General features: G+C 41.4%; 1 protein-coding gene and 1 long non-coding RNA gene across 6 annotated transcripts in view; one reads left to right on the forward strand and one right to left on the reverse strand.

Moving 5' to 3' along the window:
• NDFIP2 (Nedd4 family interacting protein 2) overlaps positions 1–19891 on the reverse strand; it is a 47003-nt gene extending 27112 nt beyond the window's left edge. For 2 of the 5 annotated variants that reach the window (NM_001030820.2, NM_001397206.1), the window contains exon 1: positions 19755–19891. In NM_001030820.2, the coding sequence (NP_001025991.1) occupies positions 19755–19790 (36 nt within the window). In that variant the 5' untranslated portion in view covers positions 19791–19891. Of the gene's footprint in view, positions 1–13905; positions 14030–19754 lie in introns of all 5 variants that reach the window. The other 3 variants (NM_001397207.1, XM_015275343.4, XM_046941358.1) reach the window with 3 other exon arrangements.
• On the forward strand, positions 9200–9595 carry LOC107051901. The gene is made up of 2 exons (XR_006932139.1): positions 9200–9253; positions 9356–9595. It is a non-coding gene; the product is annotated as an uncharacterized LOC107051901 (long non-coding RNA).
• Positions 19892–20354: the final 463 nt, after the last annotated feature.

A 20354-nucleotide genomic window follows, 5' to 3' on the forward strand; every position in this document is an offset into this window, starting at 1 on the left:
TTTTAGAAATTTGCATTTTTAACGTTATCTCTATGGGAAAATGAACGTTTAAAATATTAATGTAATAGAAAGTAGTTTAAAGCAATATTTGATCTTAAATTTGTTCATAAAATATTTTAATCCATTTTAAAATACAACAAATGAGCAACAATATTTTATTTCCTCTCCATTGCTATAGTAAAAATAACACTACTTGTATAAGTGTGACCTTTCTATTCTTGCATTTCATCAGACAGCTTCTTCATCCAAATTCTTAGACTTTCTAAAACATTCTGCATTTTTCTACATTCTGGAAAGAATCCTTCTCCTATACAACTTTAACTTGCTTGGACTTTTGCTTCCTTAAATATAGCTCAGAAAGAACCTGTACAGTTAAGCGTATAGGGAGATGAGAATTAAAATAAGCAAGCACATTGATTTAAACCATCAAATTCAGATCCATCAGCTTACAGAACTTTTCTTTAAGACAGAATGTCTGATTATTTTCAGCTAAACTTATATAATTTAGAATATTAAGAATAGTACACGCTCGGAACAAAAGAAGTACTAGTACATACTAGTACTCATACAAGCATGAACACCACAGTGCCTAGAAAACTACTACTGAAGCACCCATACTTAAAACTCAGTCAGATGAACAGACTGAAGAGACCTGAAAAGTGATTTTTAGTTCCTAAAAACATCTTACAGAACATGGCTGTCCTAGCAAAATATATATATATATATATATATATATATAAAGAATATGGGTTATTTTTCCATTAAACGAAGTGCAATCAAATTATTGGAAAAGATTACTTTCAGAGGAAAGAATGCTTAAGAAGCTTTGCTAAGTAGTGCCACAGTCTTACAATATTTTTTTTAAATCCACAGTATATCAAAGTTTTGCAGGTTATAAATTCTTTCTGAACTAGTGCTAGCAGCAGAAATTAGAAGCAAATATGACATTCTACAAAAGGCAGGTAAATTGAAAGGATAGTTCAAAGGAAATAAAAAAATACTTTAGAAGAATTTAATGAAACATAATTTCATGCAATTTTCATATGGCTTCTGCTACAAATACTCTCTTCAAACGCGTCAAACTCAAAAGGGATAGTTATTTGTTATAGCCTTTTTCCATTAGCTCCCCCAAAAACTGTATTCTGAGAATAACAACCTAAATAGGAAAGGCTTTATCTAGACATGAAGTACAAGCTTAAGCTATACAAGCATAAACAAGCTTATATAAGTTTACACATACATCAGCATATTGTGCGTAAGTACATATATATACGTACGCACGCTATTCACAAGCACAGACTACTAAGGAAAGGTCACTTTGAAAAGAACTGATAGAGGCTACTGCAGGTTTTTGGGTACTGAGCAATTAGGTCATTTAACATCTAATCAGCGATCCAGAAAAAGCAGTAAACTGAGAAATATGCAAATCTATTCATAGTAGTTAAGGTCAGAGAAAAGAAAACAATTTCAAAATAACCTAATATATTTAGGGATACAGAAAGCACGTGAGAAGACAAAACACTTGATTCTAAAAAAGATAAGACAGGTCAGAAAAATAGCCCAAGAGCTAGAAATATGGTTCTAAATTAAGTACAATCATTCACAAGAAAAATCTGGTGCTCAAACAGACACAGCCAACAAAATCACTTTAAAATAAAGTTGTAATTAAAGTAGCAATGAGACAAACAACAGAAAATTACCACCCTTTTGTGTTAACACCTGGTACATGAAATACCAAAAGGCATTTGGGATGTGTGTGCAGTTCTGGTCTACGAACAGGGCAAGCAGTAAAGCCCAGGTAATAGGGTTCTATAGGTTATCGTCATTCCTCCTCTCCTCCCACCCTCCGCTTCAATAACTGCTCTGTTATTTTATTTCCCTCCCTGTCAAGGCAGTTTGCGCTGTGACCGTACTACAGATGCACAAAGATCCACAACACCCACTGGTCAAGGGGCACATCACTGCTCAGTACTCATTTTGCCCTCAACGGGAAAAACTAATTTTGTCTCTTCTGTCTTGTTTCTGAGAAGCAACTTTTTTCCAGATTTGAGATTCAGAAGCACTGACAAATGATAGAGGTAACATTCTAGTGGGAGAATATGCGCCTAAGATTTCTTTCCTTCATAGGGTGTATTAACAATTCATTCTGTTGCTATAGAAAGACTAAGAAACAGAGAAACTCCATACTAAAGGCTCTATTCAAAGGAGTCCTGTTACGACCTGTAGTGCACTGAAAAGGCATAGTTCCGGCCTTTATTTTGTATGACTCATAACCAGGGACTAAACATTTCAATACATCCTGTAATTTACTCTAGAGATCTATCAGACATTCCAAAGTGCATCAAGGTCATTCCAATGCAACAACTTTATGCTACACTACATAGCATGAAAATAGCTTATATTTTTAAATAAGATCTCTATAATGCCTGTAATGTGCTGTTGGAATTAAGTACACATTATAGATCATTTTATAAAATGGGAAACGGTAACTTTTGAAAGAAGTGTATAAAATCAGTTAGCAAAGTCTGCTGTTGGTATGTTATGCTAGCTAGAGGATGCATGCTCTACTTCAATTCACTTCATCAGAAAACACTGTTCTAATGGTGTGAGTGTAATGCACAGGGCATTAGCCGTTGTTATACTACATTTTACAGTGCTTAAAAAGAAATGTGGCATACCAATCTATCAGCAAAAGAAAAATGTAAGCAAAGAGAGAGGCTGTACTCTCAGCCTTGGTTTGGTGGGATTTTTCTTCTTTATGGATAAAAGCACCCATGTCAATCCCCTCAGTAAAGGACTCTATACCAAGCACTTTCTTCTGGCTCATATTCTTTTTGAAGTGTCAGTGGATTTCTGGCATTGCATCCGATTACTTTGGAAATAACTACACAAACAAACAAACAAACAAACAAAAGAGGCTTTAAGGAAAGGAAGAGAAGGAGTACTTCCTTAAAGAAATGATTTATGAAAAGAATGAAACGCTAACATAAAGATACCCATATTTTCCACAATATTTAGATATGGCACCTCTGGTAGTCTCCATGACGTTTTGAGCTGCTGACGTCAGAAGAGCCACTGCTTCTGTACCTAGCTCTCAATTTTAACTGTGCTAAGATAAATACAGCTTGCAAATATATGCATTATGACTCCTCAGCCTTCAGTGTGCTGTAGTTCAAGGGCTGTGAAAGCAGGGGTTGAAACACTTTGCACATAGCTTAAGAGAAATTAAATCTCTAAAATATTCCCTTTTAATTGTAAAGCTCATGTAGTCAGCCAGATATACTGTGTACAAACTAAGACGTAAAGGACCTTCATCACAGTAAAAGAAGCTGTAGTGCTTACATCTCCATAATTTTTTTAGCAGATGAGCTGTAACTTCTCCACACTCTTAATTAAAATAGCAGGAAAAGTAATCTTACTACTGGAAAAGTTTCCAGGTCTCTTTTTTTTTCTTTTAATGTTAAGTGCTGAAAAGGTAATGTTTAAGTACATAGCTTAAGTAATACCTCGAACAGACATTTTCTGTTCCCTTCTGAGTATTTTTTAGCTTGGTTTCTATGGAAATGAAACCTATGCAGCGTTAGGCCCCTTCTTTCCCTGCCTCCAGAAATAGCTTCTAAATTTACCAGCCAGCATAAGCCAAAATTAAACGAGAAGGGAGAGGCTCAAGGAGAGTTGGGTTCCTACAGATTTCAAGTGAACTGGTGACACCTTAGAGGATGATCAGTGCCCTGTGAACAAGGCAGATAGAAGTGTTGATGCCGTCTTCTTGCAAATGCCTACCCTGCTGGCATAAGCAGAACTTCTGGCCTGCCAGAGCAAGTTCTGCTTTTTGGTTTTGTCTGTCTTCCTCTGGAGTGTAATGAGAGAAGAGCTGAAGTTACTGCCTTGAGGAGAGAGCAGGAAACAGCACTTGATTCACCACTAATAAAAGACAGTTTCTGCTCTTGGGATGACTAGTGTTTATCATTCTAGCTGTAAATACTTAAGATTCTTAAGCCAGTTCTTGTAATTTTTATGCTGGAGTATTCTGTAAGGAGCCATCAAGCTAGCTTGTTTTTTCTGTTTTCTTTTATACCTTTATTACCAACGCATCTTAGCAAAGCCTGACTTTTAGGCAAGCTTATGCATAAGTTTTAGGAGTAATTGTTCTGCCTGTGGGTCATCACAGGTCTTCAGCAGCATTCTCACCAGCAATCTTACATTAGAAGTACTTTTAATTTGTCCTTTCTAGCCTTTCAAATGATATTACTACTACATTCTTCAATAAGCTTGGCTTCCGGTTTAACCTCAGGCTGATCAATTCATGAGTTCTTTCCAATGGTGTTCAAACTAATACAATCCATAAAAGCTCTGTAACACTAGACCTTATGTTACGCTTTAAATGGATATAAGATTATGCAAATTCAAACTGTGTATGCTAAGCCAGTCAATTGGTACACTTGCTCTACAAGAAGCAACACTCTCAGCAATAAAGGTTCATCTTTTTCACTGAGCAGAAGTTAGTACTTCTACATTTATCATTTCCTGGAGGAAGCTTCAGACAGCAAAAGGTCAACCAGAACTATCCACTTACCATGGCTTCTAGTGCTGCAGAGAAGGACTTATCTTAACATTGCCTCTGCAGTGCACAACAACAATTTCAACACTTCTGCATTAGATTCAGGACCTCTTCCATGCTGCTGTGCAAGCATTTATTCCACAAGAATTTGAACAAATTCTGTTGTCTCTCTCCATCAAGTTTGAGGAAGATTCTTCCCTTTTTCTAAAAATTGTAGAGGTGTATTACACCTACCTAATGGTAATGATTTGCTAATCTATACTAAAAACCCTTCCCTACAAGCGAGGTGCTACTCACAAGAAATTTAGGCTTTAAAGCAGAATGCTCCATCTACATAAAAACAATCTCACTAGGCAACATACGAGTTGTGTATTAAATGCTAGTCTTGTAACTGCATTGCTTTGCTTGGGTGTTTTTTTTTTCAGCTTCAGTAGTATAAAACAAGTTTACTTATTTGCCAATAGCAAAGTAATAGTCTTTGGATTTTCTAATGGTTAAAAAGCAAAGGAAATGACACAATGGTCAACAGTTCACACTATAGGCTACTGCCTCCTCATTTGTAGAAGCATAAGCATAAAACCTACACCATTACCCTACAAATGCCGTTTAAGTGTTAAGATCAATGAGCTCCAATAAGATCCATGTAATTCATCATCAAATGCATTCTCCTGAAACATACATTACCAACCACAGAACTCCAGGGAAAAAAAAAAAAAAAAAAAAGTGAATCTCTAAAGACAATAAAATCTTGTAATAAATAATAAAACACTGCACAGTGAAGATTATAGGGCACTTCAGTACATTCTAGAAGTCCAGCAACCTTCAGCAACCTTTTGCTTTCAATTATTTTTTCCTTAGCTATAACTCAACAAATGTAATCAGCATTCCAAAGTGCTCAGAGCAGATACATGCAATTATTTCCCCACCATCCCATCCCTAGGCAAGTCTCAACTATCGCATACTGAAATCTAGTGACAGTCCTTCATTACAGAGGACTGTTTTTTTGTTGTTGTTGTTGTTTGTTTTTGTTAGGTTTTCATTTGTTTTTAAAATGACACATCTCTGTACAAAGCTTTCAACAGTAGTCACTATGTTATAAGGTCAAATATGTAAAAATCTGCAGTAGAAGCAGAAAAGCAGAACAGAAGTCCATTGCTGCCATTCCACAGCTGTGTAGAAATACCAAATATGTCTGCTAAATAAGGATTAGGTACCATGGAAACCCACAACCTCTGGAGGCAAACTTCTACCGAAAAGAATCTGAAGAGATTTATAATGAATGTTGTTGAAAAATACATTGCAACAGGATGGCTCTTCCACCAAAGTTAGACTTCTCATGCAAAAATGAAGTGAGCCATAGCCACTGAAAATGCTTTACAGGCACTTAATTTAGGAAATAATTAAATCACTTTAGCCAGTTCTGTTTAACTAGAAATCTAGACTATTGGATTTTCCAAGTCATTCTTCAAAAAAACATATTAGCATAGAATCATAGAATTACTCAGGTTGGAAAGGACCTCAAGGATCATCAAGTCTAATTGCAGCCTAACCACAGTACCCTAACTCTAACAACCCTCTGCTAAACCATCTCTCTGAGCACCACATCCAAATGGCTCTTAAACACATCCAGGGAAGGTGATTCAACCACCTCCCTGGGGAGCCTATTCCAGTGTTTAACCACCCTTTCTGTAAAGAAGTGTTTCCTAACATCCAACCTAAACTTGCCTTGGCGCAACTTGAGGCCATTTCCCCTCGTCTTGTCACCTGTCACCAGTGAGAAGAGACCTACCCCGCTCTCACTGTAAGCACCTTTCAGGTACTGGAAGAGAGTAATAACGTCTCCCCTCAGCCTCCTTTTCCCCAGACTAAACAGCCCTCCTAAAGAGGGAGGATAAGAATCAGAAATAGTGATCAGGGCTTCCTGGACCAAAACTGTGCATTTCCATAGTTGCTGTTTTACATACTTAAATTTACTTGTTAGGTTTTTTGTTTGTTTTTGCTTTTTAATGGATTATACTCCAAATTTAAACTATTACACATTTGACAGCACACTGTGCACATCTGCATTCATATCCTATGGCATCTGAGATACATGTTCTTTCCCATCTCCCCAACACTAACGGCAACTGTCCTGTCAGTAAATGACAGTAAACATATTATCTGTCAATATCAGAATATGTTCTGTTAGAAAAGAGTTCTAAGACTTTATTCAAGGCCAGGCTGGATGTGGCTCTGGGCAGCCTGGTCTAGAGTTTGGCTCACGGCAGGGGGGTTGAAACTCGATGATCATTGAGATCCTTTTCAACTCAGGTCATTCTATTCTATTACCTACTTACCACTTCTTTAAGTTCCTTTTCTATTACAGAATTACTCAGAATTGCAAACACTGTAATTTTGGTATGATCCAAACAGATATATCTTTCATATTTGTTGCAAAATTTCAAGTCAGGCATAGTCTCCAAGATGTTTTCCTGTTGTATGGTTATGGGAATTAATTGCGAAGTCTGCCAGCAAAGAATCGGTGTCTTCAGTATTAGTGAAGAGAACAACTGTGACCAGCTTCTTTGAAAACTTTAAGCATGAGTATAAAAATACTTCTAGAGTTATATGTAAAGTTTACTCTAAAGCTTGTATACAGTAACAAATTGCAATTCTGTCCTAATGTAGAATTTTGAAGTTACTAAAAAGATCACCAAGAACCACATAGCCTTCTGTCAAATGCTAACTCAAGAACAGCTTGAGGAAACTAGTCTGAATACTATTAAAAAAAGAAAAAAAGAAAAAAAAAGGGAGAAAAGCAGACTCTCCTCCTTAAATACTTCCTAGCTAGAAATAGAAATGTAAAATATAGACCTATTAGTTAAAAAAAAAAAAAAAAAAAAAAAAAAAAAGTATGTTACTCAGTTCAGTTTAAGGAAGCGTTCCATTTCCAGTGCAACCATCAAGAGACACACGGAAAGCACGCAAACCTTAGTCACTTATTTGCCATCCATTTTACTCAAACCTCACTAACACTCACAGCTGTTATATCATGGTTGGTAAAGGGCCCATCTCTGCCTATTCCATTTAGCATCTGTTACGGATTTGATATGCACGAATTTGCATTCCTGAATCTGCTAATATTCTGTGCCTCATTTGTTGAAATAACAGTTCTGCAATTGCTTTATCTACTGGTTTGATGACTTTGCAAGCACCAGTCACTTCCAACTCCCACCACTCATTTTAGACTGAGCCTTCAAGACAGCTGCTTCCCTTTACATTCTGTAGCTTCACTAGGCTCTTCTTGTGAGAGACCAAAACTGCATACAGCTCTCAACATGAAAGCAGTTCCCAGCTTTCATATAATGATGCTTCTTTCCCCTTCTCAGTATTTTTCCTGATAATGGGCAATGCTTTGTCAGGATTTGCTGGCAGCTACCACTAACAAACAGCTTTGGCAAAATCATCAGCAACAGGTGATTAACTGGGAAATCCAAGTGTGACATCCTGACTTACAAGCCACTTTACAGAATCAGTTCATTAAGTAAATTCCCACCACTCAAAACACACACACAAAAAAATGTAAACTGTAAACAGGAATAGGAAAGCCTGTAAAATTGGGCAATGGACAGGGCTGTCACCAACAGCAATCTCAGTGTTCAGTAGTTATATCCAGCCTCTATTTTAGCCTACATCCATCTAAACCAAGAAATTCAAGGTTCACTCAAAATGCTGAGTATTTCTGTAAATGTTATGCTGCATGTTTCACTTGAAGTCCAAGCACAGTAGAATGGCTCACATGCATCTTCCTAATGAGAACAATGCAAGAGGTTGCGAAAAATGACAAAGTCTTGTTTATATTTTTAAGTGGTGAGGGAGGGAAGAATAAGAGAAAAAGAATAATTTATTGGCTGGGTTCCCGTACTCCCCCCCCCCCCCCCCCCCCCCCCCCCCAGTTCTGGAGAAGTACTGTGGTAAACTGCAGAAAGCATAAAGTTTCACCTCAAGTGCCTGACTGAGAGTGGCTGGAAACATAAGACTCCTGTTTGTGTCTTCTACATCGCAGTAAGTAAGCATCCATAAAAAATTATAGAGTAAAATCTTAAGCTTCCCATGGCCCAGCTTTATTAACAACACTGAGGCTTTATCTCTTCTGTATTTGAAAAAGCTAGTCAAGCAGGAATGTTATGCTCAACACTACAAAACAGTCCCCAAATGAAAAGATTAATGAAATATATACATTAGCAAATCAGGAGTCTCAAAAGGAGGGCTACAAAGATGGTGAAGGGTCTAGAGGTCAAGACATGTGGGGAGCGGCTGAGGTCCCTTGGTTTGTTCAGCCCAGAGCAGAGGAGCTGAGGGGAGGCCTGATGGCGGCTGGAGCTCCTCACAGAGAGCAGAGGGGCAGGGCTGAGCTCTGTTCCCTGTGACAGTACCCAATGGAACAGCATGGAACTGTGTCAGCGGAGGGGTAGCTGGGGGTCAGGGTGTATAGGAACTGTTGAATCATGGCCTGAGCCTCTGATAGACCACCTGAGGCAAGCACTGAGTCAGCCGTGGGAGCACAGGTGAAGGCAATACGCCTGTGTGACTGGAAGGGGTGGAGCCTGGCTCCACCTCTCCTTGACCCCATTTAAGGGCTGACTGCCACTAGAGAATGAACTTTCTGGAGATTGCTCCTCTTAGAGTTTTTCCTCTGAGCCTACAACACAGGTGAGCATTTTTCATCTATTTCCAGTTATGATCTTTCTAGCTATATTATCTGTGGATACTGATCTAACCACACCGCTCTGTATATTTGTTGATTATACACAGAGAAAGGGTCTGCAGCAGAGCATGTCGGACACTGAACAGGCACCCCAAGGCAGTGGTCACAGCACCAAACTGTCAAGAGTCCAAGAAGCACCTGGACAACACTTTCAGGCATAGAGTTTAAATTTTGGGTGGTACTTTGTGGAACCAGGACTTGATGATCTTCATGGGCCCATTCCAACTTTGGATTTTCCTATGATTCTATAAATTATTATACTGATAAAAAACACGCTATTCTTATTAGGAGGTCAATCATGCCTGACTTTTTGAGCACAGTTTGTTTTTGTAATGTGGGGTACTCAAGCTCCTCTATTGATGATATTAGTGTTACATACAGAGGTCTTACCCTTCTCCATCCACCAGAGGACTCACAGCTTCAACAAGACAAGCACAACACACAGCAAAAACAAACATCAGGCCCTTTCTTTAAAGAATGCATTTTTATGTCTCAACAAAGAGTGCTGAGTTTTTTCGTATCTACTGTGAGATGGATTTAGAGTGTTGACTAATGGTTTTTAAAGCAGGTCAAAATTTTTACTAGTTAAGCTAGTTAAACTAAACAAATGAGCTTAGCATTCTAAGAGGAAGCTGAAGTGTTCAGAAGGGAGTAGCAGGTGACCAAACTAGTGCTACCTCTAAACCACAGGAAGCACATAAAAGTAACCGACACTGAGGAAGGAACGCAGGCCACCGTTCTACAACTGTAGCCCAACACTGCAGGGCTTTAGTAGCCTACCCATTTGTTTTAATTATGTATTCTCATTCTAGAATTTGGTATAGCTTTTTAATATTAACAGTTTACATCATTCTTGTTTCTAACTGTTTATACTACTCATCTGGTGCAAGTCTATTTTTTATCTCAGCTCTGAACTGCCTATGATTGTATGAAGACTTTAAAAAAGAATGGCTTGGGTTGGAAGGGACCTCATGGATCATCAAGCTGCAACCTCCTCCTCGCAGCAGGCAAGGCCACCAACCACCACGTTTAATGCTAGAGCAGGTTGCCGAGGGCCCCATCCAACTTGGCCTTGAACACCTCCAGGAACAGGGCATCCACAACCTCTCTGGACAGCCTGTTTCAGCACCTCACCATTCTCATAGTTCAACATGGCAAAGTGCAGGGTTTTGTACTTGGGCCGGAGGAACCCCAGGCATCTATACAGACTGGAAGGAACAGTCCTTGAGAGCAGCTCTGCAGAGAAGGACCTGGGGGTCCTGATGGATGACAAACTTAACATGAGCCAGCAGTGTGCTCTTGCAGCTCGGAAAGCAAATGGTATCCTGGGTTCCATCATGAGAGGGGTGGCCAGCAGGGACAGGAAGGAAGGACAGAGAGGGAAGGTGATTATCCCTCTCTACTCTGCTCTTGTGAGGCCCCATCTGGAGTACTGTGTCCAGGTATGGAGCCCCCAGTACAAGACAGAGAGCTGTTGGAGAGGGTCCAGAGGAGGGCCACAAAGATGACCAGGGGCTGGAGCACCTCCCCTGCGAGGACAGGCTGAGGGAGCTGGACTTATTCAGCCTGGAGAAGAGAAGTCTGCAGGATGACCTCATTGCAGCCTTTCAGTACCTGAAGGGAGCCTATAAACAGGAAGGGAGTAAACTCTTTGAAAGGGTAGATAACAGCAGGACAAGGGGGAACGGTTTTAAGTTGAAAGAGGGAAGATTTAGGTTGGATGTTAGGGAGAAGTTCTCTACCATGAGAGTGGTGAGGTGCTGGAAGGGGCTGGCCAGAGAAGTTGTGGATGTCCTGTCCCTGGAGGTGTTCAAGGCCAGGTTGGATGGGGCCCTGGGCAACCTGGTCTAGTAAATGGGGAGGATGGTGGCCCTGCCTGGCAGGGGGGTTGGAGATTCATAATCCTTGAGGTCCCTTCCAACTCAGGCGATTCTGTGATTTTTTTTATTTTTTTTTTTTCCCCCCCCGATATCCAACCTAAATCTTCCCTCCTTCAACTAAAAACCATTTCCCCATGTCATTCCATTATCTACTCTTTGAAAGAGTTGATTCCCTTCCTGTTTATAGGCTCCCTTTAGGTACTGAAAGGGTGCAATGAGGTCACCCCACAGCTTCCTCCTCTCCAGGCTGAACAAGCCCAGCTCCCTCAGCCTGTCTTTGTAGGGGAGGTGCTCCAGACCTCTGATCATCTTTGTGGCACTCCTCTGGACCCTCACCAACAGCTCCTTGTCTTGCTTGTATTGGTAGCCCCAGACCTGGATGCAGTACTCCAGATAGGGCCTCACGAGGGCAGAGTAGAGAGAGACAATCACCTCCCTGTCTCTGCTGGCCACCCCTCTTCTGATGGAGCCCAGGATACCATCTTAATGCTTCAGTACCTTCAAAATAACTTAGCTACTGTTTTTGTTTAAGTTCTAAAATGACTATTCAAAATACCATGATTAAATGGACAACAGGCCTCAGGAACACTCAGCACTCTTATTCTAAGTGTCTTATGCTTCATCTGAGGCATCCTTCACTTCTCAATGAAGTGAAGTGCCAACCATGCTAAGCACTACAAGAACAATGCTTCAATGTGAACTTGTGCTACTTTGGGGCGAAAAAAAAAAAGCTTTCCTCTTCCTGCAGTAAAGAGATAATTGATACTATAAACATCCTCCTGTTAGTAATTTTTCTGCTAATCAGTTCTACATAATCTTTTCAGATTAAGCAAGGAAAAGCAAAAACAATTTCAGCAATTCAGGCTACACATACAGCTTTGCCAAGGACATGATCCTGACCTCTCTTACTATCAGTCAACATAAACAGTTACTGCCAAAAGAAAAAATAGTCTTCAAAGCTGAAATGGACAAACTATTTAACTATGTGTTAAATTACCACACAGAAGTTAGAGACGGAGATCTCTACTTTTTTTTTTTTCCTGAAAGGTTGCTTTATATGACAAGGAATGTGATAAATCTCTGCCAAGCACCTCGAACTGTAACTGAAGAAAAATGGGATTACAAACAGAAATGAAGTAGTACACAGGATATGACCAGATTTTTTTTGTCTACATTATAGATTTAAAGCTAAATCACTGTGCCTGTTCCAAACCCTGTTGGATGAAGTACAGTCAGGGAAAGGGTTGGAGGGTGACTCGGTATCTAATTGGAGTTGGATTTGATCCATTATGGGTCCATTCCAACTCAGGATATGCTATGATGTTTTGGTTATAGAGTGATTGGAAAGTTAGACTGTATCAGTTATAAGCTAATCAGCCGAAGACAATGGAAATGCTTAAGTGGAATGAACAGATAAATGTTAAAATGGAAACTTATTTTCCACTTTCATTACAAATCTGAAAGCCATGAGGCATCCACATCCTGACGCGTGCTGTCACCTCTGGCTGAGGAGGCTTGAAATGACTTCAGCACAAAACAGAAGATATTAGTCATTTTCATTAAGAATACAGCTGGCAAAGGGGACGCCCACTTTACTAAAATATGCTAGCTGTTACAGCGCTTGCCCGTGAAGTGGGAGAACCAAGCCTGAGGCAGCTCAAACCCACAATCTTGGCTGTACAATAGCTCAGCTTCAGTAGGAAGCATTGGCAGTGCCTCTCTAGCGTTACAAGTTGCCAATTTTTTTCATTCCTTTTTGCTCATCTCCTCTTTGGATTACTTTCCTTCTCAGTTCAAAAAACATTTGTTCATGGTGGGTGTGTTAGTACAGGCCCGTTTGTTCCCTTTCCTTTCTACATTAGCTTAAGCATCTTAGGTCTAGGAAGGCTTGGAGACTATGAAACTCAACACTGTGATCAAATCCACAATAACAAACTGAAGATGAGTTCCCAATAAGTTAGGTATGATGACATGACCAGTTGTCATATGTTCCTTTTTCTGTTAACACTGTCATTGGGAAGAATGTTTCAAAAATACCACAGAATTAGGCATTCTTCCTAAGTACCTCATCTTCTCCCATCTGGAAGAGGGCTGCTAACATTCTGTATTACCACCGCACTTTTTAAGTACAAGGTTTCTGAGGCTCTCCTTATGTAATTTCTACCTCATTTTTCAGACAAGGTGACAGAGGACTTAAAGTTCCTCATTTTTAATGTAGCATGATCAGAGAAGACATGATTGGTCACTTTACAGGTATCTTCTGCTGAGAACCCTGTTATTTGGAAGCATTTTGTTCCTGTTACTGAACTTCTGCCTTTTAAAGGAATTACGACACTTACAAGATGTGACATTTACACAACGTGGCCTGAAGCTTTACTCTTATATTTCACAGTTTTGTGTCACTGCTCAGAGCAGGTACATCCTTCTTTCATGAAACCTATGGAAAACCCCAGTTTCACAAGATAAGCTCCTCCAAGCCAACAGCTTGCTACCACCAGAAAGGACAACGCTGTTCCCATCTCTTCCTCCTGTTTCCCTTGTGCAGACACAACCTTAAATTCAGGCCTAAGAAGCCTTTTGGAAAAAAACATGAGTAACCCAGGTACATTGTTATCATTTTTAACTACTCAGTTTTGGGGGTTTTTTTCAGTACACTAACACTGGTGCCCTACATAACTCATCTGTTTTGAACACAGGACTGATAAAAGCCACCTTACTTCCCTCTGCATCCCCGCCAAAAAGATGGGGACAGCCCACATGCCACAGTCTGCACCCACAAAGCAGCAGCAAGCTTGTGTTTCTGTGACTGCTCCTGCTGGGTCACTGAGACAGCATCTCTCCCTGTAAAACAGACACAGAGCTGGGTATTACACCTGCGGCCCTCCCAAAAACACCATCAGGACAACAAACCAAGTTAGATCAGCCTGCTTAAAGTTTACAAAGGGCCAGAAAAGACTGTGCCTATCTTGTATCTCAACTCCTCAACGAGGGAGGACTTGAACTTTATTTCCTTCTTTCCTATGAAACACAAACATGTTCAAAAACCTGTCTGGGGGAAAAAAAAAAGTGAAATTTCTTATTTTTTAAATGTTCACTGCATCATTGCTGCATTGGAAAACATGCAAACATTTGCAAATTTTCATCATCATTTGTAGCAAGATTATTCACAGAAACAGCACAAGTGTTCATAAAAATATTAAGACAGCTTCAAGAAAGAAACACTATGCTCCACTCAATAGACAATTTTGTCACAAGTAAAAATATTATAGAAAAATTCAAAATTTAAGTTACTTTTTTACAGTTTAATAACAAACAAGATGCAAGGACAGCCTATTCTTATAAAAAATATATATAATTTACCTCATTTCAAAAGATCCTTTTTAGCCCTTCTAAACTTCAAGTATAAAATGCACTGAAAGGACTTTATCATCAATGGATAAGAAGTCTGTATACTAAAAGCGTCAGCTTAACCATCATAGACAAGCAACAGTAAAGCTTATCACTTAATGCATCTTTACTCAGTATTCTTCAGTACCATAAACTGAGTCTCCTAGATGTAGCATCTTATCTTCCAGTTACAACTTCACCATCAGATATGTGGAAAGCAACGGAATTTCCCTCACATAATCTAGCTCAGTCTGTTCAATAATACCAACTAGGTAAGAGTTTTCCAAATATACTACCTTTAGGCTAGAGTTCTTAAATCAAAGACATAGAATAATCAGTATTTGGTTTTATTTATTTGCCAACCACTGCTAGGCTTAGTCTCATGACAAGAAAGGAAGGAGAAAGTTTTCTTTGTGCATATTTCCTGTATAGGTTGACTTTCATGCCTGAGACTTAAAGACAACTTGACTTTAAGTAAAGATAAACCAGGTAACACCATAAAAGAAAAGAGTCAATAATAATGAATTAAAGATGTACAAGGTTTACATGCCAAGTTTTTGGTAGTGGAGAGGTGCAGGGGTATTTTCTCTGAGAAGAGACTGGGAACTGCACCCTCATTTCAGACTTAGCCAGCTCCAGCTGGATGCAAAAGGGATGTGCCATTGGCCAAAGCTGAGACACAAACAACACTAACGCTGATTGTGCCTCCAGGAGAGCAGATTTATGAAAAGATAAAAAATGCTGTACAGCAAATGTGAAAAAGAAGGAGAAAACATAGGGAAACCATTACACAGACAGCCAGGTCAGTACAGAGAGAGGGTAGAAGATGCTACAAGCATTCCCCACAGCCCAGGAGAAGCCCACAGTAGAGCAGGCTGTCCCCCTGCAACCCATGGACACCACACGGAGCAGATCTTCACATGCAGCCATGGAGGAGCCCACAGGGCAGCAGTGGATGAGGCCTGAAGGTGGCATGGCCCATGCTGAGCCCACATAGGAGCTGGCTCAGAGAGGAGCTGCAGTGTGGCAGGAAGGCTCAGGAAGCTGCTGCCCATGGGGACCCATGCTGGAGCAGTTCCTGAACGATGGGCCCCATAGCATGGAGTTATGTTGGAGCTGCAACCTGAGGGAAGCCTGTGCAGGATCAGTTTGGGAAGGACGGCATCCTGTGGGAGGGATCCCATTCTGGAGCAAGAGCAGAGCACGAGGAGGAGGAAGGAGCAGCAGAGAAGCTCCTAAAAACTGTCTGCAAGCCTCATTCACTGTCCTGCTGTGCCGCTCATGGTTGAGAGGGGAGATAGAAGAACCAAGACTGAAACTGAGCCTGAGAAGGATGGATGGGGAAAGAATGTGCTTTTAGTTTTATTTCTCACTACTACTCCTTCTACTCTTATTCATTAACAGTAAATTTGTCTTCCCCAGGTCAAGTCTGTTTTGCCTGTGATGGTAATTGCTGAGCCATCTCCCTTTCCTTATCTCCGCCCATGAGGTTTCTCATCTTATTTTCTTGCTGAGAAGCAGGAGTGAAAGAGCAGCGCGGCCAGCAACTGGCTGCCAGCCAAGGTCAACCCACCACACAAGAGATGCAGAACATTAAACATTATCTAAGATAATTGCAAAGCTATTCACATCATCTATCAGTATACAGGGAAATTAATTAGAATAAATAGTTTATGATATCAACTTTGATCTCATCCTGTTTCTAAAAAGCACATACAACTTTACTATCGTAAGATTGGCACTTTTGAAAAAAAAAATCAGTGTATTTAATCCTTATAGTGCTGTACAGTAGCAGGCTGTGGTTTTGGAAGCCTTGCCCACCCTATAAGTCAAAGCCTGATGGCTATCTGATCCCAGAACAACCCAAAGCTTTAATCAAAAAGGACTTGGGGGGAGTTTATTACAATTCTTAAACAGTTGAACATACAAATTCTTTAGCTTATGATGGGATTTATGCACCTAAATCACTGACATGCATTTGAAGTCCTCCCTCACGACTCATTTACCTGGAAAATCCTTTCACAGGAAAAGGCCATCCCAAGCTTTAGTACTCAGTTGCTCACTCATTTTTACGCACTGCAGGAAAAAAAACGCGTTTCTTTTGCTTTGCTTCAGTATGGATTCACAAAGCATCATTCGCATCACTTTTTCTGCGAACAAGCTGCACTAGGAGCAGACATCTCAAACAGCAAGACAGCAATGCACAAATTAAGGTCAGATGACAAAGAACAAGAAGGTAAAAAGAATCACAGCGATCACTCAGTGAAGAAATTTCATTATAATTTCCCAGTGCTGATGCCTCAATCCCTCTGTCCTACAAGGAGCAGAACAGAGAAAGAAAGGAAAAAAGGAAAAAAGACAACAAGAAAGGGAAACAACTGAAAATGCCAAAAAAAATGATTTAAAACTTAAGACATTTATTGAAGGGTTTGCAGTGTGTAACTGACTAAGAGAAAGAAAAGAAAAAGGGTAGTAAAGCAAGACAACCAAGACTGGCTAATTTCTGATGTCATCTTCCTGCAGGGAAGCATGACAAATTCTTACCCATCAATTAGTTGTCTTTTTGCCCTATGAAGAAAGGACAAAAAGGAGGGGGCAGAAAGCAATACAAGTCACACACATGCCTGCGGCAGATAGTTACGTAATGCTGATTTACTGACTGCTCTGAGTTTACAACACTTTGCTACAATTCCAAATAGCAGCTTTTTCACAGTTGCATCATTTGAACATTTTTAAACTGTTGTGTTTTTTTTTGTTATTGATGTTTTTTAATATAACACAGAAGAAAGAATAAGAATTTAGCACTAGTATTTTGATGTAAAGCAACGAAGATAAACCGAGGGCTAGCTTTATACGAAATAAAATGTCTCATCATAAAGTCTTAAGAGTGGATTATGGTCCAAAGCTTAAAATTGAAGTGCCCACTGTTCGTTAAGCCTTTCAGTTTAACGTTTTTAGAGAAAAGACCAGCAGAAAGAGGCAGCAGTAATACAGCTCCTTTAACTTCACTGAAGTCCTACTGTCACTGACATAAACAGAGATGTGAGTCGGTAATTCTGTTTTGATTTAGAAGAGAACTTGCACTAAGTAGAGCAAAGAAAGATTAGTTAGAAGCAAAGGCCGACTGGCAAAAATGGGGGTGGGAGGATGAAGTGCATGGAGTGCTTATTTTTCATGAAGCAAAACAAATAAAGACATACAATGAACACATCAGAACTGATCAGTTTTCATAAGCTTAACACTAGGGAACGGTATGCTCACAAAAATAATGCAGTATTAGCCACATTAAGTCGTATTTCACCTCAGTATTTTGTCCTTAAAGATGAGTACATAGCCATAAAATCCACAGTGATCTACTACCTATCATCGACGTTATATAAGGAAATACCTCCTAACAAAATCAGAAGCTGGAATAAACAGGTGCTAATTAAGTACATCTGCAGCTGCCTAGGTGTTACCATCCTCTGACTCAACACAGTAAATAAATAGCATTACCAAAATCTCAATGCCTGGCAGTCAAGGCAGTATTTTATCTTCTCAGTAGATAGAAGAGAAGAGATAGATAAAATAGCATGGTCTTATAGGATAGTAATCAGTAAGGTATTTTACACTCTGAAGTACACTAGAGATTTAAAACTGCAGTTTCATTGTGACTAACAATAAATTCAATGGAACTAAAGAGCGTTGTCACCATTGAAGGCTTCAGAGAACACTTCCATAATGAAATACAGTGACATAAACCAACCACAAAGTTTATCACACATGGAAAACCAAATGGGCCAACTAACATTAGGATCAGCCCTTTTGAAAGGCCACACCAGGAAGCATTTATCCAATGCTGGGCACCAGAACCATGGCTAGAAGTTCTAATCAAATATAGCAAAAATATTAGAGGCAAGTTATCTCTTTGCTTCACCCTCCAGTGCTTTTTTCTACTCCTTTGAGTACGAGAAGTACAGTTTCTAAGGCCTTTTAAAACAGACCCAGGTTATTTCAGGCCTCAGAGAGGACTCAGCATTTGAAGGCTTTTAAGAAATGGCTCTGCCAGCATTTTCATTCTCCTTTTCAAAGAACAAGGAATGACTCCAGGACTTCTGCCGACTCTAAATTACAGTCATGTGGCATGGGAAGAAGTGTGCTGGAAAGCATGGTGTCGGAAAGCACTTTGGGACCCACTGCTGCTCTGAAGGCATGCATTGGCCCCTCTGAGGTCACAGGCTGCTACGTTTGTCAGCTGTATGACAATCACAACAGATCATCACACAAGGACAGAAGCCCCACACAGCCCCTAGGGCTCCCAATGGAAACACTCTGAACCTACACAGGGGATTTCCTATCACGATTCTCTGCATCATAGCCTAGAAACAATGTGATAAATACTGATCTATATTATGTAAAAAGTAACACAAGTTTAAGGCCTGGAACCTAAAGGCAACATTGATGTCTGGGGAAATGGGTAGATCAGAACCAGACACACAGGGAGGTGCAAAGCACAGCAGATGCAACTACTTCTGTTTTCTCTGCTCAAGGTGCCAAAAACAGTGTTACCGCCAGGATTTAGGTAAAAGGCTGTATCAGAAATCTGAACCACAGCCAGTAGCACAAGTTTCAAGCTTTTGTAGTGTACCCTCTGCAGAGCCACGAAGTACAGGAACCGAAGGATCAAACTTAAACTTCTGAGCGAACTGACTGCACCCACACCATTTCAAAAGCCTTTACGTCCCAAATCGAGCGCGCTTTTGGGGGAATGAAGGAGCATTTTTACACGGGAACCGCGCAGCGCTGCAGCCTGACCCCGGTAAGCCCCGGTTCCCGTGTGCCCGCACACACGGACCGCCGGATCCCCGCGCACCCCGCGGCCCATCCCCACGAACCGCTCGCGAAGGGGAGGGCTGTAACGCACCGCCCGGCTCCCCGCGCCCTGCCGTATCCCCGCACGAACTGCGCCGTGCGGAGGACAGACGGCGGCCGCAGCCCCTCCAGGCGGCCCGGGACCGAGCCCCGAGGACGAGGCCCCGCCGGAAGGAGAGGAGGGGGCGGGCAGCGGCGGCGGCTTTCCGCCTAGACGGGCCGTGCCGGCCGCCCCCGAGGGCCTTAGCCACGCACCGCCGTCAGAACGAGGAAAAATATAAACGGTTGGAGAGCCGCTGTACCCCACCACGCGAGCCCCGGCGCTTACCACTTGGTAGCGGCTGGCGGGCTGGTGGTGCTCCATCCCTGCCGCCGCCGAAGCTCCGCCACTCGCCCTTCCCCCACCCGCTCCGCCGGAGCCGCCGCTGCCGCCGCTTCGGCCCTTCCCCCCGCGGCGGAGCCTCCTCCGCTCCGCCCCCGCCCCGGTGGGGCCGCACAGCCCCGCCCCATCCCGCCCGCCTCCGTGACGCGTGTCCCCACCCCACAGACCCTTGCGGGCGCGCATGCGAGGTGAATTGATGCCGAACTCCTTCACCTCAGTGGTGGCTGCCTGCGCTGAGGGCGCAGCTTCTGGCCACAGCGGTGGGGATATTTTTGCTGTCGTGTAGGGTGAGGTCTCAAGACATTGAAGGCAGCCGCCGTACAAAGCTGTACACCGCTGCTGAGGCTGCAAGGAGCTTTAAGTCATAGAATAGAATCGTTAAGGTTGGAAAAGACCACTAAGATCATCTAGTCCAACGATCAGCCCATCACCACTATGCCCACTAACTATGTCCCTCAGTGCCACATCTACACATTTCTTGTACACCTGCAGGAATGGTGAGTCCACCACATCCCTGGGCAGCACATTCCAACGCCTGACCACTCT

The sequence above is a fragment of the Gallus gallus genome, chromosome 1 (genome assembly GCF_016699485.2).
Source record: "Gallus gallus isolate bGalGal1 chromosome 1, bGalGal1.mat.broiler.GRCg7b, whole genome shotgun sequence".
NCBI lineage: Eukaryota > Metazoa > Chordata > Aves > Galliformes > Phasianidae > Gallus > Gallus gallus.